The following is a 23,229-nucleotide window of genomic DNA, read 5'->3' on the forward strand; positions in this document are numbered from 1 at the left end:
ATATGCATCCATAGATAGCTGCTAACCACTAGGATCGCCACTATCGCCTCATTACAGACAATGCAAAATAGTACCTATACAGTTTATTGTTCCTAGTACTTTCATAACTCAAGCTTCGTGACTGTATATACTAGACTGTGGTTATTCTGTGAAAACAGATCGATACAAACAACACGCTTCTGAATCGTCCAGCGTTCCATTGTTGACTGTGCAATTGACTTTAGACCAAACTCCAGTTTAACATGGGAAAAACATATCGAATATATATGCACAAAATTATCAAGAGTTTTATATATTATTTATTAAAGAAATTAGTGACTTGCGTTTCTCAAAATTATTTAAGATGTGCCTACTTTTCGTTCTTTCAGTCGATAATTAGGTATGCCTTAATTTTCTGGGGAAATTGTAGCAAAATTGGGAGTGTCTTGATTTTGCAAAAGAAAGCTCCATGTCAATCAAACTATCTTGAACATTGTCGACCTCTTTTCAAACAATCACAGATATTAAGTGTCATAAATTTATATATAGGCTATACGACCTAGTCCTTTACACTCGACAAAATATAGATAATTACTCATTAATAGCCAATATACATGATCATGAAATTAGAAATAGTGAACAAATTAATATTCCATACTGTAGATTACATAAAACTAGTACATTTTTTTCTGTCCTGGGGACCTATAATAAGCTTCCCAGTCAATATTATAAGTTACCAACCAATAGTTTCAAAGCTAGATTTTATAATTGGCTTTTAATTAATCCTCTCTACTCTGTAGATGAGTTTTAATAAATAAAGTTATTTAGATTAGTTACAATTATTACATTAAGAGTGAAGTGTTTTCATTAATTTTAGAGTTTCAAAATGTTTTGTGTTTTCATTATAATTAAACTTTACTGTTTTCAATTATGTGTGTATTTTCAAATGTATGCTTTTTTTTCCTCCCTTCTGTATTGTGACGAAGCCTATCACTGTATGTTTAATGGCTTAATAAATTGAATTAAATTGAAATTTAAACTCCTGACATTCCTTTCGAGCTTGAAAACTGGCAGACGCGATAAAATTTAAAATCAATGTATTGTATGTAATGTATTAGCCAATTTGAAATGTGTCAGAACTTTCTGCCGGACCCGTTACAATAATTGAAGCAGTGGTTTTGAAAAGGACATCAATCACAGTTTTTCAGAAAATTACATTGTTGTTTTTGCGTTCTACAGAGTGAACCGTAAGTAACCCTGAATAAAGAGCAACAAAAAAGTAAAATACCATTTTTCTATATTTTGAATAGTTTTCCAGAAAAATGTGCATTTTAAAATACATTAATTACGACATCTTGCAACTCTGCGCGCTGAAATCAGCTGGGAGTAGCTACACATTCAGTTGTTTTGCTCTGAACAACCCCTTCACCTGGCTTGTTGAAGGTCAATGCCATTGAAGGTCATTGTTTTTAAACTTGTAAGGAAAAATACAGACGATATACTACCTATTTAATGCTTGTGTTTTAACTGTGTTAGAGAACGGAGAATGAACACTGCCCATTTCACGTTATACAAAATCTTGAAAAATTTAAAATAAACTGTAAAACCTAAATTTAATTAAATGTTTAGAGAACAAAGACAATAAGACACGGTTACTTCAAACTAAAGTGAAAAGATTAAGAAATATTTCTATACTCTCATTTCAATTGAATATTCTAGAGATCGTATCAGTGTTGCCAGATTTTTACTAAAGAAAATCCCTCAGATGGGTTCAAAAATCCCCCTTGGGGTAGTATAGTCTAAACTCCAAAATACACATTTTTAAAGCGAATTAAAATAATAAATTAGAACAAGACAATGTTCCTAATAAATAACACAGTGTAACAGAGTACTCACCCTCAGATCGGCATATTATTGATGATCCTGTTCACTTTCTTCTTCTCCCTCTTCTTCCGCAACCAGCAGCCCAGCTATTTTGTTGTCTCTTGAATCCTTGTTGTAGGCTACATATTTTCATTGAACAGTTTCAACATTTCGTCGGTGATTGGATAGTTGTAACACTTTCTGTTCATGTTGCTCACGTCAAATTCCACCCGCACTAGAGATGACACTGTTTTTCCTGATAGTTTATTTCTTGTCTTTGTTTTTATATCACTAACCATTGTAAATATACGCTCTACAGCTGCATCAGAATGGGGCAATGAAAAGTCAAATTTTGGCTAGTTTTCCTAAATTTTTTAACAAAAATTCAGAATTGAAATTGTGACATTCTTCTATTCGCTTCCAAAATTCTACTACAGGCAAATTGAGATGCGCAGTTTTCTCTTCAGAAGAAAAGTAATTGCGTAAAAGACTCCATTCATTTAATACTGATTCTTGGTTTACTTTTGTCTTATATTTATTAACTAGTGATACTAGACCTTTCAACAATCCTACTGACACCTAATGCGATTTTTGGATCTAGAAAAGTCAAATTAGGCTACCTATAACATATTGTTGAAGGAGCAATTTTTTCAAGGGCTCATTGAAAGCTATTTGATGGAACTGCAAACATCGTAATCTGAACTTTTACTTTGTCATCTGATGGCTTTCTTGTAAAAACAATGATAATTCTGGGGACATTTTTCAACTGTAATGCGTTTTTCTTATGCTAGGGCGTGGAGCTGTCTTTGTAATTCACTCTTAACGGCCTTTTTGCAACACAAACATTTAGTCTACTTTATAGGGATCATTAGATTTAGTCAACCAACCTTTAAAATTAGGTTTCTCCAATCATGATTCAACGAATGATTGTTTCCGTCAAGATTTCTCACTTCTAGATAACTCTTTCCTGATTTCACGTTTTCTTTCGGCGTGGACGGTCCTTCTTGAGGATCACTCATTGTACCAATAAAATAAACACACGCTTAAAAATGTCAGTAATTTAAAACCAAGAAAATAAACAGACACTTAATAAATATTAACTTAAGATAATGTACAATATGTACTTTTTTCCCGGCTGTTAACACAAGAACTGACACTACAGCATATTCCTAGCGTACTCAGGTTCGCAACAATTTACTCTTTACTGAAGTACTGAATCGAGTTGAATATAAAGCGGGAAGACGTAAACGACAATGGTAAATAGCAGCCAACAAGCAGTAAAATTAAAAAAGAAAAACATAAATCTCATTGGTCGTTTCTATCTGAATCACTTCACTCTTTGAATTAAATTTATATGTTATTACAACCCATTGTTGATGAACCATATATTAAGCATATTAATAGAGTTTTCTGTGTTAAATCACTTTTATGTGCTTTTAATAAAAATTAAGAAACTCATTTTATATTTGAAAAATATTTAAAAAGTGGAAAAATTGGAAAGGTATGAAAATTCCTACATATTCTGTCATTCTGTCAAAAATTCCCTCAATCCTTTTTCGACTAAAAAATCTCTACGCCGAGGGATAAATCCCTCAACCTGGCAACACTGGATCGTACACAATTATAATGCATATTTTCACGTTATAAAAACAAAATTTTTAAACATTTAAAACTCTAAAGGAAATAAATAAAAATACGATATGCTTATTGCACGTTAAAGTAACGAACAGAATTAAAATAATAATATTATGAAACAATATATTATTACTATGTACCGAAGTACATACGATATTTCAGTGTAGAAATTCTGCGTCATCATATCATGATGGATGAGTGGAACAGAGAATAATTCTCTCCGGCACCGGGATTTGAACCCGGCTTTTCAGCTCTACGTGTTGACGCTCTATCCACTTAGCCACACCGGATTCCCATCCCGATGTCGGATTGAATCTTCTCAGTTTAAGTTCCACCTTTTGGGTTCCCTCTAGTGGTCTACCCTCATGCACTGCGTCAAGTGGACATTGTGCCACTGTCATACATCTATGACGCAGTGCATGAGGGTAGGCCACTAGAGGGAACCCAAGAGGTGGAACTTAAATTGAGAGAATTCAATCCGACATCGGGATGGAAATCCAATATGGCTTAGTGGATAGAGCGTCAGCACGTAGAGCTGAAAATCCGGGTTCAAATCCCGGTGCCGGAGAGAATTTTTCTCTGTTCCACTCATCCATCATCATTATGAAACAAGTTTAGGGTATAATGTTATAGTTTATCATGAGCCCAAATGTTATGAAACTCACTACGTTCGTTTCATATTTTTATAAATGTTCTCATAATTTATTGTATAACGTTATAAATGAATTTCATGCGCTATTTATTTGTATGATAGCATTATAAAACATTATTAATAAAGAAATAACATCGGATTTGTATGTTCCATGACGACAGGGCTTGCTATGACAAATTTGCTATATTAAATATTATAGCACTGGCCACTGCCTGCTAGATCGCATCTTATAGCTGCGTAACGCCTGCTCATTCCTCTTTCTTAGCATTGAGTTTCGCGTGAAACATTGTTGTCCAGATTCGACGCCAGAGCGCAGCAAGTAACTGCCGTTGGTTTGGCTGTGCTAATTGTGCAGAGTGAAATATAATATTTTAAATTTTAAATATTAGAAGTAATTACAGTGTATGTAAGTGATTGTTTATGAATTATATGTTTTTTCTTTAAAATATATTGGAAGTAAGAAATACTCGAGTTAAAATACGTTTCATTTAATGTAGTTTTCTAAAGAAGATTTTTTGTAGGAGATATAAAACTTGGTTTCCTAAACATAACAATATTAATTATAATATACTGTATTTACAATGGTGTAACTTTTTTCCTATTAAGATCTTAATGAAGCTACTTTCTTGTCATTTTAAGTGTAACTTACCTGTCATCCATGATATTACAGCAACAAGAAGTGGAAAGGATCAGAATACAATATCTCGTAAAACACATTGAATTATAACTCAATATTTCCAAAGGTATGAAGTAAATTGTTTGCAGTATTTTACTCAGAATTTCTTTTCGGGGGGGAGAAGATATTTTCAATGAGCGCATAATTTATCACACTTCGAATGAGCCTTTTTGAATATGATAGTTACTTTCTGTCAATATTGAACTTAATAAAACAGTAGGCCTTGGATGTGTTTGGGTATAGTATCGCTCAGAATAAAATAAAGTTTTAAGTTCATTGTTAATAGGCCTATTATTACATATTAAGCCATGCGTAAGGATCCGGATACCCTGGGCCATCGTTTCCCAGAGCCCTTGTACTTAAGGACGTCGTAACAATAGTTATTTTAGGGTACTTTACATATACTGATAATGTCAATAGCGGTGGGCACTACCTGCCACCTAGCGGCGAAATAACTTTTTTCAAGACTCGCACATAAGCGCTGATTGAGCAGACAATGTAAACAGCCATAGCATGCGATCCAGCAGGCAGTGCACTGGCAAATAGTTTCATAATATTGTTAACGTCTTTATGGTACAAATTATGCCTTCTTAAGCCTAATAGTAGTACTAACGTTTTGGTTGTCGTGGTAATATTCTTACAGCACTAGTACGATAATGTGGCATATTATGCACGATTTTCACTAAGGATAAAGACTGTTTATAATACTGATGTACAACAAATTTTATTTTTAAACTCTTCGATTTAACTTTAATTAAAAATTCAGTGAACACAGCCAATAAAAATGCTCATTTTACATTATACAAACGTAATTAATGATTTAAAAATTCTCATTTTTTATACTACGATCATTGTCTTCAGCCAGATAGAAATAGTTCCCTCACATTTTAAGTTTTAAAGAAGTAATAGGTAAACTTAGATACAAGAAGTCAAATTTCCCGAGACATATTTAAAAACAATAAGTTACGTTTCCATTTCTCGTTGTCTCACCCGTCTATTCCTTGCATACTCCAGGCAGTTTTACTGTGTTGTCACACCACACCAGATTTTAAAATTCCTTTGCGGAACAAAAACTTACATTGGTTTGGATCAAATTTCTACACATTTAAAGGACAAAACTAAAATTCTTTCAGTCATTTATTATCATAATACACTACTCTCTTAAATTGACTGAGCACGTTGGGAATTTATTTAATAACTTTCCCAAAATACGCTATGAAATATTTCATCTCAAATAATTTTTTCTTATAAAGGAAACAGAAACGAGCAAAATTGTATTAAACTTTTTTGTTTGAAATAACTAAAAGAATAGGCTCTTAAAAGTAATGACATTACTTACGGTTCATTAAGGCTCGACTTACCATTTTATATGCAAAGACATCAGTCCAAGGTCCACTATGGTTTCAGTATGTGGTTGAATATTGTGTTTGTTTTGAAATAGGCATCAGAAAATTGAGGACATCGTTCAACTGAAAAAGCACATCTCAGACGAGCACTTACCCTTCTATGATGAGATACGCATTGCACAACCAAGGATGGGAAAGACACTGAATGAATTTTTTGTTAAAATTGAATTAAGTATAACTTTTCATTTTTATATTATATTTTGAAGTAATTTTTATTTCAAACACTTATAAGATGCTACATGTTCTGTTCATTTACTGTTAATATTGTTTTATGAAAAAATAAAGTATTTATGCATTTAGTTTCAAAGTTTTGAAAAATACATGAATCCATTCATTTCAAACTTCTTTTACTGTCTTACCGTATGACTTAAAAAGCTAAAATTTTAGAATAAATTGCAGATTTATAATAACAATAGCCAAAAAATTATCCTTACACTAAAGTTTAAATCTCGTTCGTATGACAGTTTTTTTTTTTTTTTTTTTTAGTTTACCAAAACTTTGGTCTTCGCGGACTTATGACCTTTTCAAAATCACTGATTCAGTTCTGAAGACATGAAAGATAAGAAGATGCCACCAGTGACAGACTATGAAAGAGACTTAATATTATCCTACTGGCAGTGTTGGTAGAATTACTCCTTGCAAGTCCCGCAGAAATTTCTTGAAAATTAGCTGAAATGAATAAGTATGCAGAAAATAGTATTATGACGATCGCAATAATTTATAGGCTACCATGATATCATACTTTATAACATATCCTCTATAGAATTAAATACTCAAAATCAGTATTAAGCCACCAATAATTAAAATCGCAATTAAATAAATCTGACGTGTAGGTATAGCTCCCAGGGAAGCTAATTTGAATGATTTCAAGGGAAAAATTGTTCCGGAGGCGGGTATCGAACCCGGGATCTTTGGCTGAGTGCGCCAACGCTCTATCGACTGAGCTACTCAGGAACTGTGCCCGAAACCGGCTCAGTTTTTCCCTTTTATATGCAGATACCTCAAGTGGGCTGAAAACACGTCAAGCCCAACATTACGTGCACACAAACTCTGTGTGACTCGAATTATGGTTTTCTGTTAACTAACAGTGACGTATATGCAAATCTGGCTTTCAGGTATAGCTCTCTGTGAAGCTGACTTCAATAATTTAAAAGATTTCTCGTTTTCAACATTTGTCCTCATATCACGAAATAGATACTCGCTCACAACACCATATCACACACTCCAGTCCTAAACACAGAACATCCTTCAACTCTTCATCTTTCACGGTCTCTGCAGCTCATCTCTGGAACTCTCTACCACAACATGTCAGAGACTGCCGGACATTGTCTAGTTTCAAAAATAAATTAAAATTGCACTTTTTAAATTCAGATTCTTTTCAGTTATAAGCCCTTTTCTCTGCGATAGTTTTGTAAAAATATAGGCTATATATTTCTTTCCTTCCTTTCCCTTTTTTTGTTCTCTTTATCAGACGAATTTATTATAGCCTTTTTATTGTTAATTTTATTTAATATTCGTATATTTTTTCTCTTTTATTATTATTTTATTACATTCCATTTTGTTATATATCTACCTTACGTTTTCCATATTAACCATTTGTACTAAATGAGTTGCTTTTACTACATTCCAATAGTATTGTATAATTTACATGTTGTTTAGTGTCGATTTTATTATTATTATTATTATTATTATTATTATTATTATTATTGTTGTAATATGTTAGTATTCTGTTCCTTAACTTTTTTTAAAATTTTAACTGCTTGTATACTTTGTGACCTGGTAGAGTGTAAGAATAGGCCCTATCAGCGAATAGGGATTATAAAGAATAGACACTTCGCGTCGGTACCTTTGATGTAGCCGGACTGATTTCAATGACCTTCAAGCCAGCTAAAGCGTGAGATTCTGCTTTCTCCCTAGAGTTGGCGCTGACATCACACCAGCTAGCAGTCGACACAGCGGAAATATAACACATATAATTAATACATCTAGGTACATTATGTACTCAAATAAAATAAATTGGATCCATAAAATAATAAATCCGTCATTAACTGTAATGTCTAGACTCTAAGAGTTCCTTTATAATGAGAGTTGAGACGTTGACCCCAACAACAATTAAAATATGTAATGATGTGATAGCGCTGAAAATGGAAAAACAAAACTCTTACGAGAAGTAAAACCATATACCTATATTATATTATATACAAATATTAAAAGACTTCGATACTTAATTGTATAATGTATTATATTATTTTATAATATAATTTATTATATCTGAAATATAAAATATTATTATTACAACTAGTTTGTCACTGAGAAATAAGGAAAAGCCGTTAACTTGAATTTATTTGAAGCAAAGCGTTACTGGGTTTTGCAGGTAGGCGATGTTTGGATTCTGTGTCTTAACTCAACTCTATTCTCATTTATTATCTTAGCGTATGCTCGATTACACTAACCTCTAGCGCTTGAAAGTGGAACTATACGCTCGCGCACAGAGAAACAAAACACAGGAAATTTCGCTCAGTGTCCATTCTTTATAATCCCTATTCGCTGGCCCTATGGCCTTAACTCTGCCAGTAAAAATAAATAATAATAATAATAATAATAATAATAATAATAATAATAATAATAATAATAATAATAATAATAATAATAATAAAATTTGATATAACTGCAAGTTTCGAAGTGTTAAGAATGTATTAAAGCTTCCAAAAATATTACCCCCAACACAATGGAATAACTGTTTCAATTTTTACATTTCATATTATTGCTTGAAAATTTTATTTTTTTAAACCACATTATTGCATTACATAATTGATAGAGATGCAAACATTAAGCATATAGCAAACTTTAGCAAAAATGTTATTAAACGCAGAAAACATATTAAAACATCGTGCAAGTAAAGCTAATACAGAATCTTTCGTTAATGGAAATTTATAATATAAGATTAAAATGTATTTCATAACCTTACATCTAAAATGCGAACAATTATTTTTTCATATACTATTGGTATTCACAATTTAATTCAAACGTTTTCCGTGCTGTTACAGTCAAGAAAATTACAAAGTTCTGAAGATTTATCTGCCAAAAAATGCCAGGAAGTTCTCACAAATCACTACTTCACACTAAACAATGGAATACGTCTACCTCGTTACTCTTAACTTCTGCTTGTTTCTACATAAGTTGTGTATGAATTCTTTCAGATTTCATGTAGAAGGTGATTATCAGATTTTTTTAAGTTTCCGTTGTAGTGGTGGTATTTTCAGATTCTGACGCAGCTATCTTGTCCTGAATCTCTTCAGATGCTACTGTATTAGCTCTACTTTCTTCAGATTGTGGTGGAATGTTTGCATTATCCAATTCTGACAGAACTAACTTTTCAAGAAGGTTTTCACATTCTGATACAGCGGTCAAATCTTGGATTTCTTCAGATTCTCGTACAATTTCTTTTTCTTGAATTTCTTCAGATTTTAATGGAACTGTCGTTTCATGGCTATCTTCACATTCAGATCCAACATTTCTTTCATCAGTTGCTTGAGATCCTGATGTAGTGGGTATTTCTTCAAGTTCTGCACATTCTGATTTTTTTTCAACTTCAAGTTTCTGAAGAGATTTCGCTGTAGTATTGACATCTTCCACAGATATATTTTCTTCAACTCCACCATTATTGTCTTCTTTACTTACTGGTATTTCTACACTATTCTCTTTCTTTTCAACTTCCTTATCATCAATCAACCTGTAACACTGATCCAAATATTCCATATAATTGTTTAGTGCTATTACGTTTTTCTCATTACCAATTTCAGTCAAATCAAATAATCTCTTAAATTTTACACTCATTACGTTGAAACACTCATCTAGCTTTTCTTCTGGTTGCGTATGGTCTCCAACTACCTTTAAAACATCTTTTGTTGTAGAGGTTACATCAGCAACAACATCTACTATTTCTTTTAAGATTTGCTCCTTCTCTTCATCGGAGGAATCGACAGTTTCATGTTGTATATATTCTGGTTGTATTTCACCGCCCAGTTCATTCTCTACTTTAAATTTCTCTGTTGGTTCGTTTTCCACTAAATCTTGTGATGAAGTTTCTTCAAGACTGTCTCGAATTCCAACGTCAACTTCAACAGAATCTATCTTCTCATCCTCACCTACTAGATTCTCCTCTGTTCCATCTGTGTTAGTTTCTTCCTTTATTGAGGAATCTTTCTCTTCTTCTACATTAGAAACCTCTTCTGTATTCCTAGTAACATCTTCGATATTTTCAGATCCGGTACGAGCTTCTTCCATCTCCATTTACGTTAATACTCTGCTGAAATACTGCTTGAAACCAAGAAAATCTCGTCCACTGAAAAGAAAAAGAGATGCCTCACATTACTAAGGTTTTATTTATTATTAAATGTCATAAAGTTGTAGGAGAAAAAACAATTACAGAGAGTTAAAGGACAATATTTCGCAAATCTATCTCTATCAGCCAACTAGAATCGTATCTTTTTAAGGTTTTCTTTTCAAATTAAAAAATGTGTTGAGACAGCTTATTACATTTATTCTAAGAGCACGGATCGTTTAAGTATCCATTGTCAAACAGTATAGAGCCCGATAGCAAACTCGTGGCACCAACATGCGAGAACTTCTTTCTTACAAGGGAAGTATCACATCTTGCATGCAAAACTTGCCTCGAAACTTTGGTGACATAATCGATGTGCTACGAGAAGACCACGTGCAAAATATTAGCTGCCTGTTTTCACTGCAAGGCCCCGAAATAAACCCCAGAACTATGCATATAAGCAATAGGGAAGTGGATACTAGTAGCTACAGGTTGTTATGGACAGCCCTTCCTGTGTGCAAGCCAGTGGAGCGATGGCAACCAGCAGCGAACAGAAGCACGTGACTCAAGGTCAGTAATACAAGCGGAAGGCTACAGGGTTAATGTTGAATGAATCCAGTATGATGTTGTGGATTGTGTAAGAAAGGAGTACTGTTGCAATCAGTTCCACGGAGCAAGACGTAAATTCGATTAAAGTACTTGAGTTCGCCACGAGTTATTTTCGTAAGAATATTGTTTCGTCTTCGGGAAACAAACGCGAAAGAAAAGGAAATGGCCCTGTTCATTGTTGAACTGATTGAAAATAGTTGTACAGGAGTGGACCGGTATGAGGAGACAACTCTCGATGTATGTGAAGGGAGTGATTAGGATTCAAGTGATAGTAATACCGATCGCAAGACCCTTGCTCCTGCCACAGGTAATGTTGCAGGTACAAGTTTGATATTCGAGTCAGACAGTGAATCCCCAGAACGAACAGTCAGTCCCCTGCAAATCGTGCAGTTCAAGCTATGTCGCAAGCCCTGAAAAATATTTAAATGTAGGTGTCAGCATAGACTACAAGAGGAAAGCTGTGAAATTCTGGGTGAATGAATGTGGTAAAAAGCGTCATTCAATATCATACGTTCACGGGAAATTCTGTCGCGTTACATCAGCGCTACAGCAATATTTATGGAAGAAACAGGTGAAAAATATAACGATACATCCCATAGAACAAAAGAAACTTATGTATGGGAAACTATTTGCTCGTTTTGAACATGCCAGAAGATCGTCGAATTGCTCCAGATTCCTCTTGGTACTATGGGAAAAACACAATTGCTTGATAAGTTCTTCTTCCGGCAGTGGAAAGTCCTTTACCGCCACTTATCAGAAAAAATAGCGAAGCGCGAAGAAATTCATAGGGACACCATACTTAAATTGCAATCCTTTATCCATTTTCAATTTTCATCTCCACGATTCCAGAATATGATAAGGTATTCTTGGCTTGCAAGCAGATACACCACAGAACGACCTCCTGAATTTGTAGTACCCATCAAATATTGTCTTGAAATGATTAAAAAAACAATGTGAAGAACAGCGTCCAATGAAGTGATTTTTCATTGTGCATGGTGCTGAAAAGAATTGTTTTCAACATTCAATCAATACGAGTCACATCTGTCTCTTTTGTATGCTTCAGTGACACCATGGGACGCGAGAGTGTTTACTCCATTTCACACGCGCACTCCACTACGCTCGCCAGTGAGACAGGGATGTCCAACTGCGTTATCGTCTGACCACAGAATTCAAAATTCAAATTCAAATTTATTTACAATTTACATTTGTAATGAATACATATGAATAGATACCCGAAATGAGCATATGCTCGTGCTCGGGTACAGTCCAGTAGTCTACATAAATTTTACAGGGATCAAATAATAATGCTGATGATAGAAATAATAGTAATAATAATAATAATAATAATAATAATAATAATAATAGTAATAATAATAATAATAATAGTAATAATAATAATAATAATAGTAATAGTAATAATAATAATAGTAATAAAAATAAAGTAATCGTAACAGAAATGATACAAAGATTGTAATACAAAATAATTCATTAATAATAATAATAATAATAATAATAATAATAATAATAATAATAATAATAATAACAATAATAATAGTGATAAAACAAAAATATTTACAGTAATAAAATAAATACTAAAACGGATAAAATAAAATATAAAACCACTAGCGAGAGTTAACACAACTTAAATAAGCATAATCGGAAAAAAAAAAAATGACTAACTCGAAAATCAACAGAAAAGTTCGTTGTATCGCAGACGACAGCAACCGCCGTATTGACATTGTGTTGTGCATTAATGGTAGTAGGGGGGGGGGGGGGGGGCGAAAGTCTACATAACTGCCGTTCTCTTCGAATCTTCTCGCACAATCATGGGAAGTTAATGCTGCAAAAACAAAATGTCTACGAGTCAAACTGTTCATTATTACCAGGATAAATACAAATAATACTGAAATATATTAATCTAGTTTCAGTTATAGATCTCCCCTTTTGTGCAAGAGGTATCATATCAAAATATTTTATGAATGGCGGGGAAAATATAAATTTCAAGAACTCTCTAGTGACAAGAGTTAGTGACAAGTACAATCAAGTGTATCTGTGGCGATGCTAAGAAATCATTTATTGGAGATATACACTGATATTAATTAAGAAAATGATCTATTTATATTTATTACAATGTTTTATCTTATAGGTTACATGCATCAGGTAAATACAATAAAAATTAGTACCATATAATGCTAGTAAAAAAAAAAAACTCCACACCTGTGAAGTAACGATTAGGGCGTCTAGTCGCGAAACCAGGTGGCCCGGGTTCGATTCCCGGTCGGGGCAAGTTACCTGGTTGAGGTTTTTTCCGGGGTTTTCCCTCAACCCAATATGAGCAAATGCTGGGTAACTTTCGGTGTTGGTCCCCGGACTCATTTCACCGGCATTATCACCTTCATCTCATTCAGACGCTAAATAATCTAAGATGTTGATAAAGCGTCGTAAAATAACCTACTAAAATAAAAAAAATAAAAATAAATAAATAAATAAATAAAAAATAAAATTGATCAAATATCTTACAAACATTTTCACTTTATTTTTAAACTTAAGAATGTGTAAATTGCTTAGGTCTGGATTATTTTTCAATACTGAATTGTATAGTCTTGGTCCATAATTCCTACTGTGTCTTAATCCAGCTGTAGTGTGGCATTTAGGTTCTGCCAAAAGAGTTGGGAGATTTCTTCTGGTGTTATGTATATGTTTTTCAGTTATAAAATTCATTCGATTTTTGTGAAAATAAATTAGTACTCTAGGATTCCAGCTTCGATTTCAGGGCCTTGCAGTGAAAACAGGCAGCTAATATTTTGCACGTGGTCTTCTCGTAGCACATCGGTTATGTCACTAAAGTTTCCAGGCACGTTTCGGCATGCAGGGTATGATACTTCCCTTGTTAGCCTTCGGAGTGGAGGGGGGATTCTGTGTATGCGGGCGACTGCTTACTCATAGAGCGTACTGTTCAAAAACACCCCAGCAAGACTCTTGAACGAGTCCATGTAAGTGGATGCCAATTCGTCTTTCGCGCATGTGCCACGAGTTTGCGATCGCGCTCTACTTAATAATGTCAAAGTATAGATGAGGAAGCGAGACCTGACATGTGAGCTGTACGAGAAGGGAAAGAATGAGCTATCAGAAAGAGAGTTTACTTCACGATTAATATTATACGAATCTACAGACACGAAGTCCATTTCAGACTAAAACCACCTTTCCCTTCCATACTCATTGGTGATAGAGCCACGGTACATAGTACAGTCATAAGACAGGTCTTGCCTCTTCTACTGTAATTCTTCTTAAGGCCATAAGAGAGTGAACAACTTATAACCAGATTAAATTGTTTCATTTGCCATACATAATAGATTCAAGGACATAATTATAGTCTAGTTACATCCACGATTTTCTCTTTCATAAATAAGGATTTACCGTGAGAAACTGAAGACGAATCAGTAAAGCTCTCATTCCCCTTTTCTGAACTTTGAATATGTTCTGAATGTGGCAACTATTACTTCATATTAGTAAGCCATAATAAACATACAATATACTTTATAAAACAGTTATATTACCGGTTGTTCTGTATGGTTGTAAAACTTGCACTCTCACTTTGAGAGAGGAACATAGGTTAAGGGTGTTTGAGAATAAGGTGCTTAGGAAAATATTTGGGGCTAAGAGGGATGAAGTTACAGGAGAATGGAGAAAGTTACACAACACAGAACTGCACGCATTGTATTCTTCACCTGACATAATTAGGAACATTAAATCCAGACGTTTGAGATGGGCAGGGTATGTAGCACGTATGGGCGAATCCAGAAATGCATATAGAGTGTTAGTTGGGAGGCCGGAGGAAAAAAGACCTTTAGGGAGGCCGAGACGTAGATGGGAAGATAATATCAAAATGGATTTAAGGGAGGTGGGATATGATGATAGAGAATGGATTAATCTTGCTCAGGATAGGGACCAATGGCGGGCTTATGTGAGGGCGGCAATGAACCTCCGGGTTCCTTAAAAGCCAGTAAGTAAGTAAGTAAGTAAGTATATATATAAACACAGTTGTATGAACACTTTACAAATGATGATAATTAAGACTTGTAAAATTCAGACATGTTTCGGAGGGTGCCCCTCCATCTTCAGTGACATTACCACGACTGCAAAAGGAAAATAAGTATAAGTTATATAAGGTTCGTGGATAGTTATGTTTTTTAAAACATATAAGGTTCGTGGATAGTTATGTTTTTTTTTTTAACAGAACTATCCACGAACCTTATATATACTTATTTTCCTTTTGCAGTCGTGGTAATGTCACTGAAGATGGAGGGGCACCCTCGGAAACATGTCTGAATTTTACCAGTCTTAATTATCATCATTCGTAAAGTGTTCATACAACTGTGTTATATATATATATATATATATATATATATATATATATATATATATATTTATTTATTTATTTATTGTATGTTTATTATCTAACCCATGAACACTGTTTAATTGACCTTAACTTACATGTGTGAGTTAAATAGTAAACCATATCTAACAATGCTCTGGAAATAAGCAAAGTAAACTGTCCCCTCATGTTTATGAGGAAGATATCCTTTTAAATTTCTTAATAGATAAATCGCCCTTGATAATTTGACAACAATATGATTAATTTCTTCTTTCCAGGTTAATATAGGATCAAGAACAATTCCCAGCGCCTCCATTCAATTCTATACGAGAGAGGATCGAAAAATAATGCACAACAACATTTTTATGGCAACGTATTTAATAGGTAGACCTAAGCAAAACAAAATAATGCAGAAAAAGCTACAGCTTTACCTCTTTTTCAACACAGAAACCAAGTTTCTCGACAAATTTATCCAATCGTGACACCAGATTCAGTACACCTCGTTCACAAAATTCCGTTTTCTGGGCATATAACCACCTACGCAAGACTGATTTCACTTTTTCATACCAACCAAAGCCTTGGGCTCCTAGTAATCTCTTCATTGGTCCGAAGAGGTGAAATTCAGACGGTGCGAGGTCTGGGCTGTAGGGTGGATGACTACCGCCTCAATGCCTCTGACATTGGATGGTGCTGCAGCTGTCACTGGTCGCCGGAACGTGCTTCGTCGGCAAGATTTACTCGCCCTCGTCGAAGAACCTGCACCACCTGGCGATGTTGCTACGGTCCAGACAATCAGCACCATACATCTTCAATATTTCTGTATGGTTTTCACTCTGAATTTTTTGTTTTTCTAAAAGAAACGGACTATACCTCGCTGGTCTTCACAAGTAAACGACACTAGCACACGTTCCATCATGAGACCAGATTCAATTACCTCTCGTTCTACCAGGGTGGCACCTAATCGAGCCATTGCTGTCTGTAGTGCAAGATTCAAACTAACTATCTGCCAACTTTGAACATCATAAGCAAAATCGTAGCCTATACCGTATATAAATTGTTGTGCGTTACTTTCCGATCCTCCTTAGTATATGAATACATTTTAATGAAAATGTTAAGGATTCAGTTTTGGAATGATTTGGTAAAAAGATATTTCAATAAAACCATGATTTGGCCATTGAAAAAAATATATATATTCTTTAAATTTTCCAGTTCAATTAAGTGACTTGTTTTCATGAGTATCTGATTACATTATTGTGTTGTTTCTGTTTTGATTTTGTACCAGTGTTTGCTTACAAACAACACAGTGACAAGACAATAGTTTTTGCATTGATTGGACGCGGAGGTTCAGTGTCTTGGCCACCCAGATCACCCGATCTCACTCCATTAGATTTTTGCCTTTGGGGTCACTTGAAGGCTGTCGTCTAAGCAACACCAGTGAATAATGCACAGGAGCTATTGCAACGTGTTGAAAATGCATGCGAATTGATCAGTAATGACAACATGGTGTTTGAGCGAACTCGCCATTCGTGTGTACGTCATGCTCAGGCATGTGTAAACAATGAAGAGTGACACATTGAGCACCTTTTGTAAACGTTAAATGACAAGTTTCCAAACATGTACTTGTGACAACAAAAAAGAACAAAAAGAAAGTATGACCATTTCTCTAATAAATAGGCATTCTCCGTGAAATTTTCATATAAGGAATTGTTCTTATTTTTGATCCAGGAGCATGCTCACGTGTTTTCCAAACATACTTATGACTCACTGTGTGTATGTATATGTTGCTAGAATGTATTCATGATGTTTAGAACTGCAAAATTAACTTTAAATGCAACTTTCCGATTTTTTTTAAGTTTATATCTTCGTGATTCATGAGCCATTAGAGCTAGAGGACTGAAATTTGGCCCACTGATTGTATACATAATAGAGCACAAAGCAGACTAACCATGGCCACATCTTAGAAATCAAGAAACTTACTGTCACTAGTGTTCATTCAATTTTGTTTTTTTTTTTCTTAATACAAAGTTCAAATATTTATTGCATGCAAACTATAATAATAGAATAATGTACAGGTAATATGTTTTTACATTCCCCCTCCCCCAAATTGAGATCACACTTGAGTTTCAGAGTTCTATGCTTAACAAAGTATACATGTATATATATATATATATATATATATATATATATATATATATATATATATTCCATATACTGAATAAATATTTTTGTAGAAAACAAATAAAAGAAAATTATAATCTTAAAATTATTTGGACCTATGTTATTGAAAACACTGTCAAATTGCAGTAACATTTTTGTTCACTCCTGACTGTTTTTGCTTGTAAAAATATAGTGAAAAATTCTTCCTTTTTTCCTGAAAATCCTTGTGCCTCTTCAAGTAGGCTATTTAATATAGCTACTCTTAAGGCGAGCCCTCTGGACTGAAGAGCTGAACCACGAAGGCGATAGAAAAAATCGCGGGAAATATAAAAGTTGAAATTGTTAAACAAAATACAGTACTAAAGTTAAGCTTTGGTGAAACATACAACGCCGAACTGGGTAGTTAAATTTTTAGTGTGCACTTTTTCCACTGCGTATAAGGCCTATCCAGAAATAATCATTGCTAATAATAATATTAATATTAATAATAATAATAATAATAATAATAATAATACATTAGCTTATACAGATTATTAAAATACAGAATGTTTCTGTGACTTAAAGATTTTAGGAATCATCCAGGGATCATTATGGACTACTGCTATACATGAAATCCCAAAATACGTGTAGTTTATATGTACAGTAGTGGCAAAAAACCGGACCGACTCTTGTAGCTGATTTCAGAGCCTTGTTCACTCCAGAGCACGATAGACTGGTAACTAAGACTTTCGTGGTTCGAATCCTGCCTGTAAAGGAAACTTTTTTTTTTTTTTCCTTATTCAAATTTATTCCCAATACTTTTCGATTGCTGGTAAAATTCATATTCTGGGAATAATAACTTAATTAAGTAGTAAAATATCGCTGCAATCGAAAAGTATTGGGAATAAATTTGAATAAGGAACAAAAAAAAAGTTTTCTTCCCAGGCAGGATTCGAACCACGAAAGTCTTAGTTACCAGTCTATCGTGCTCTGGCGTGAACAAGGCTCTGAAATCAGCTACCAGGGTCGGTCCGGTTTTTTATTTGCCACTACTGTACATCGCTTCGTAAATGCTTGGTTTCAGAGTTAGCTTATAGGCCAGTGGTCGTCAGCACTCGCTGAAATGTGCAAAGGGTAAGCGGAGCCGTCCCTCGTGCCCCGTCGTGCAGCAGGAAGAGATAGAGAGCATACCCGCTAGCAGCTACGAGTGCACCATGGTGCACTGTGTTCTCCGCGGGTAAGAGAATCTAGCCCCAGGGTGCTTTGTGCTGACGATCGCTGTTATAGGCTTTCACAACACAATCGAAATGTTTATCTCCCGCAGATGGTCTATTGACATTTAGTTCTTCACAGTATCCTAGATATGTTCAAAATATCTACCTTCTATTTCAATGCAGGCCGCACATAGTCTCATGTTCCGCGAAAACGCTCCAAATTCCTGGCGTATTTCGTATATTGTCTCACAACGTACTACAATTCGATTGCGGGAGAGAGGGAGAACTACCATCGGGGACAAATACATTAGTACTTTTCAATGGTCCCACAAATAGAAATCCAAGGGATTTAAGTCAGGTGAGCGTGGAGGCCACACAATTAGTCTACCTGTACCAGTCCTTCGACCAGGGTACCTTCGATTCCAGTATGCGAGAGCCGTACAGCAATCCAGACATGAAGAGCATTATCTGCTCGCTCCTGATTCGTGTACACTGTCAGGCCTACCACTAACCAGACAACTACCACATTATGTTACACAGTATCTTGTGTTGCAGGAAACCACCTGTGGGAAGTAAAAACTTTCCAGTTACGTGCTGTGAAAGCCTATAGCTCGAAAACTAATCATTTCCGGAGCTAAGTACATATAATTATTTTAATTATTTACATATAAAGAAAATATGTCTATTTCTGAAGTTATGTCGCTTATTTTTGGGACACTCAGTATAGGACTCCGTATTCTGGAATCAATCGTTTGATAATTACATAGTATTATGTGTGTGCTAACAGGTCTAAATAACATTGGAGGGTAATGGTAAAATTATTGTGTTATCTTTAATACCGCACCCCCAATAGAAGAGTGTTACATCTATGAAATTGTCGATTTTGAGATAACACCATTTTCGTACGCAGAAAAACGTATTCTACCATCTGAATTAACGTTGAATCTCTAGTTCGCCAAATAGGCGCTAGAATGCGCATGTAACGCTCTTCGGTTTTGTATTGGGGACTTGACTTGCATTTCGGAATAGCTCAGTGCTTTGCTAGTTTTCATGGTTGTGAGATGGTTAATAATGTTACATGTAGAGTTACAACGGTCTTCGGTTTTGGATAAGTTCCTTTTTTGTATTCCTTATCCCAGATGACTGTTACATGAAGAGATACAACTGTCTTCCGCTGTAAAAGTCTATTCATCTTGCACTGATTGTTTAAAAGCAGTGTTACATGTAGAGATGTAACAGTCTTCGAGTAATTAAATCTCACTTTGCCTTCATTGTAGTCTTCTTAAATTTGGTTATAAATAAACATAACTGTCATCACTTATATGTACATTTTTTTTTAGTTGTGACAGTTTATGATGTAAAATATTTAATTACATATAAGCAATATTGTAACGTTTGCCTCTTCATTTTACTTTCTAAAGATAAATATTTTTAGACTTAATCCCATGTACGATACCGGTGATAAAAAGCTTCTGAAATTTGAATTTCATATCTTTGGAATGCCATATCCTTTTTATTTAAATTTTTGTATTAATTAAATATCTACTCTAAAATCGTATTTCATACTAACTAATTACTCTAAACTCACATGTTCAGGCAATGGAAAGAGGTAAGCGATTAGTAAAATGATCATCAATGGAACCAGCAACAATCTGAATAACGAAAACTTAGGCTATAAGGCTATATGGAAAATGAATGATGAAAACAAAAACGAGGAGCCTAAAGTTTGTCGCAGAAGAATATTGGGAACCACTGCCTTTCGAATATGACTCTTATCTCCCAGTTTTTGATAACCATATTTTGAAAGACATATTGAATAATTTTTCTCCTTTAGATTTCCTAGACTATTACACTCTTACTACGTCATACTACTTTTGACCAATAAAACGGTACGAAAGGACGAATTTCAACCAATCATGGCTGCTTATCGCACAATTTTATCGCGTCCCTAGCATTTGTTTCTTGGTTTGCAAACATTTGAAACTGCGCTGGTCTGGACGTCAAAAAAAATATATATATAATTACAAACCACTCCAGTCGATGCACAGCAGTTTCAAATATGACTCGCATTGGCATTCAAGAACAAGAATTAATAAAAATCACTTATCATACCTATGCATCTTCTGAAATCCGATTTACAAATAAATGAAGAGCACCATTCGGAAATCCTGAATAAGTTGAATACACCATGTAGGCCTAAATCAACGAGTTCCATTTCTATTACGCACACGTCCAATATAACATCAATTGAACCACCAACCATATTCAAATTTGAAAATTGTACACTCAATAATTATCCCTTTTAAAATTATTCATTCGGAAATTCTGAATAAGTTGAATACACCATGTAGGCCTAAATCAACGAGTTCCACTTCTATTACGCACACGTCCAATATAACATCAATTGAACCACCAACCACATTCAAATTTGAAAATTATACATTCAATAATTATTCTTTTTAAAATTATTCATGTTTATTTCTTATGTCATCGTCGTTAATTAAAACTTTTCTAACACTTGTGTATATTAGTTAGGTTATGTTATAGCTTCTGCTATATGATATTATGGATAGTCACGTATCAGAGATTGCTTAATATTAAGATTTATTGAAAATCATCTGTCAAGTGACGTTGATTACTGCGATTCGGATAATTGAAGTGGAATATTGCATTTTAATAAAAATGAAACTGAATCAACAAAGCCTTCTTGACTACTGGGTGTTCATTTCAAAATGTGTCATGACGTCACTTGTTGGGTCACCGATTTGAAGCGAGTTTCAGCTGATATGTTAGAGAAGTTGCCTATTATTTAAGGCGTTCTTCAATCTGAACTTGAGAACGTGTACGGTATAACTTGAACGTCGTAGCAACAGATGGCGGTCTGTACGGTCTGTGTGCTACCATAACCTCTTTCGAACTGTGTTTTGCGCCGGCAAGTCGTACGCAGGGTATTTGTTATCATCGGTTGCGTACGGTAACATTCCACAACACAAATCAAATGCTCCGTGTTCATGTTGACCGTCGAAGTTAATGTCAACAAATACGTAAGTAATCGTCTTAACCCTCTCCCCATATCCCGACAGTACGTATTTCCAAACAGTTCACATTCCTGCCACTACAGGCGTTACCGTACGTATCGGCACGTACTCTTCAGAATGAACGCCGTACTTGCTAGCCAACTTCTCTGCCTCTTAGATTATACACCTGAGCTGCGGAAGTGTAGGAAGATTGAATTCTCTAGGCTCATCAGCTAGCCACATGACGGCATACAGCGAGCCAAGACACATTTTGAACTGAACACCCAGTAGTAACATTGCCACCGTGTATAATAGATCGAGAACTTCTCGACGAGAAGACATTGCTCACTACTGCCATCTAGCATGCATCTAGCTTAATATTTGTAATGTTGAGATGGTACAATAATACATTTGAAGACAGTTGTATTTTCGCAAGTCAGTTAATATTTTATTGTATTGGAGTACTTCGTTACTTCTAATCTTTATATACTTTCTTCTAATCGTGTAATAGTCAATTAAATCCCACTCGAGTTTTGATTTTCTCTAGATAAATCAAAACGTCTAGTGAGATTACTGTTGATAAAAAGAGCTATTCGGAATCGCTTTCCAGCAAGGAAAATCACCCCTATAGAATCTTTCCGAAAGCTATTCAAAATCAATGGTTCGATTTCATTTCTGTTCGAAAGGAGCAAGATTTAAGTCTCTTTAGAGCTGTGAAAGCATTCCACAGGTTTATTACAGTTTTTACGCCTCTTTGTAATGCAGCATCACTTACTTACTTACTTACAAATGGCTTTTAAGGAACCCGAAGGTTCATTGCCGCCCTCACATAAGCCCGCCAGCGGTCCCTATCCTGTGCAAGATTAATCCAGTCTCTATCATCATATCCCACCTCCCTCAAATCCATTTTAATATTATCCTCCCATCTACGTCTCGGCCTCCCTAAAGGTCTTTTTCCCTTCGGTCTCCCAACTAACACTCTATATGCATATCTGGATTCGCCCATACGTGCTACATGCCCTGCCCATCTCAAACGTCTGGATTTAATGTTCCTAATTATGTCAGGTGAAGAATACAATGCGTGCAGTTCTGTGTTGTGTAACTTTCTCCATTCTCCTGTAACTTCATCCCGCTTAGCCCCAAATATTTTCCTAAGCACCTTATTCTCAAACACCCTGAACCTATGTTCCTCTCTCAGAGTGAGAGTCCAAGTTTCACAACCATACAGAACAACCGGTAATATAACTGTTTTATAAATTCTAACTTTCAGGTTTTTGGACAGCAGACTGGATGATAAGAGCTTCTCAACCGAATAATAACACGCATTTCCCATATTTATTCTG

General features: G+C 34.8%; 1 protein-coding gene across 1 annotated transcript in view; it reads right to left on the reverse strand.

The window, feature by feature from the left end:
* Nucleotides 1–8,952: 8,952 nt before the first annotated feature.
* LOC138698242 (110 kDa antigen-like) overlaps nucleotides 8,953–23,229 on the reverse strand; it is a 34,464-nt gene continuing 20,187 nt past the window's right edge. The window contains exon 2 of the mRNA XM_069824037.1: nucleotides 8,953–10,556. Within this exon, the coding sequence (XP_069680138.1) occupies nucleotides 9,443–10,504 (1,062 nt within the window). The 5' untranslated portion in view covers nucleotides 10,505–10,556 and the 3' untranslated portion in view covers nucleotides 8,953–9,442. The remainder of the gene's footprint in view (nucleotides 10,557–23,229) is intronic.

The sequence above is a fragment of the Periplaneta americana genome, chromosome 4 (assembly GCF_040183065.1).
Source record: "Periplaneta americana isolate PAMFEO1 chromosome 4, P.americana_PAMFEO1_priV1, whole genome shotgun sequence".
Classification (NCBI taxonomy): domain Eukaryota; kingdom Metazoa; phylum Arthropoda; class Insecta; order Blattodea; family Blattidae; genus Periplaneta; species Periplaneta americana.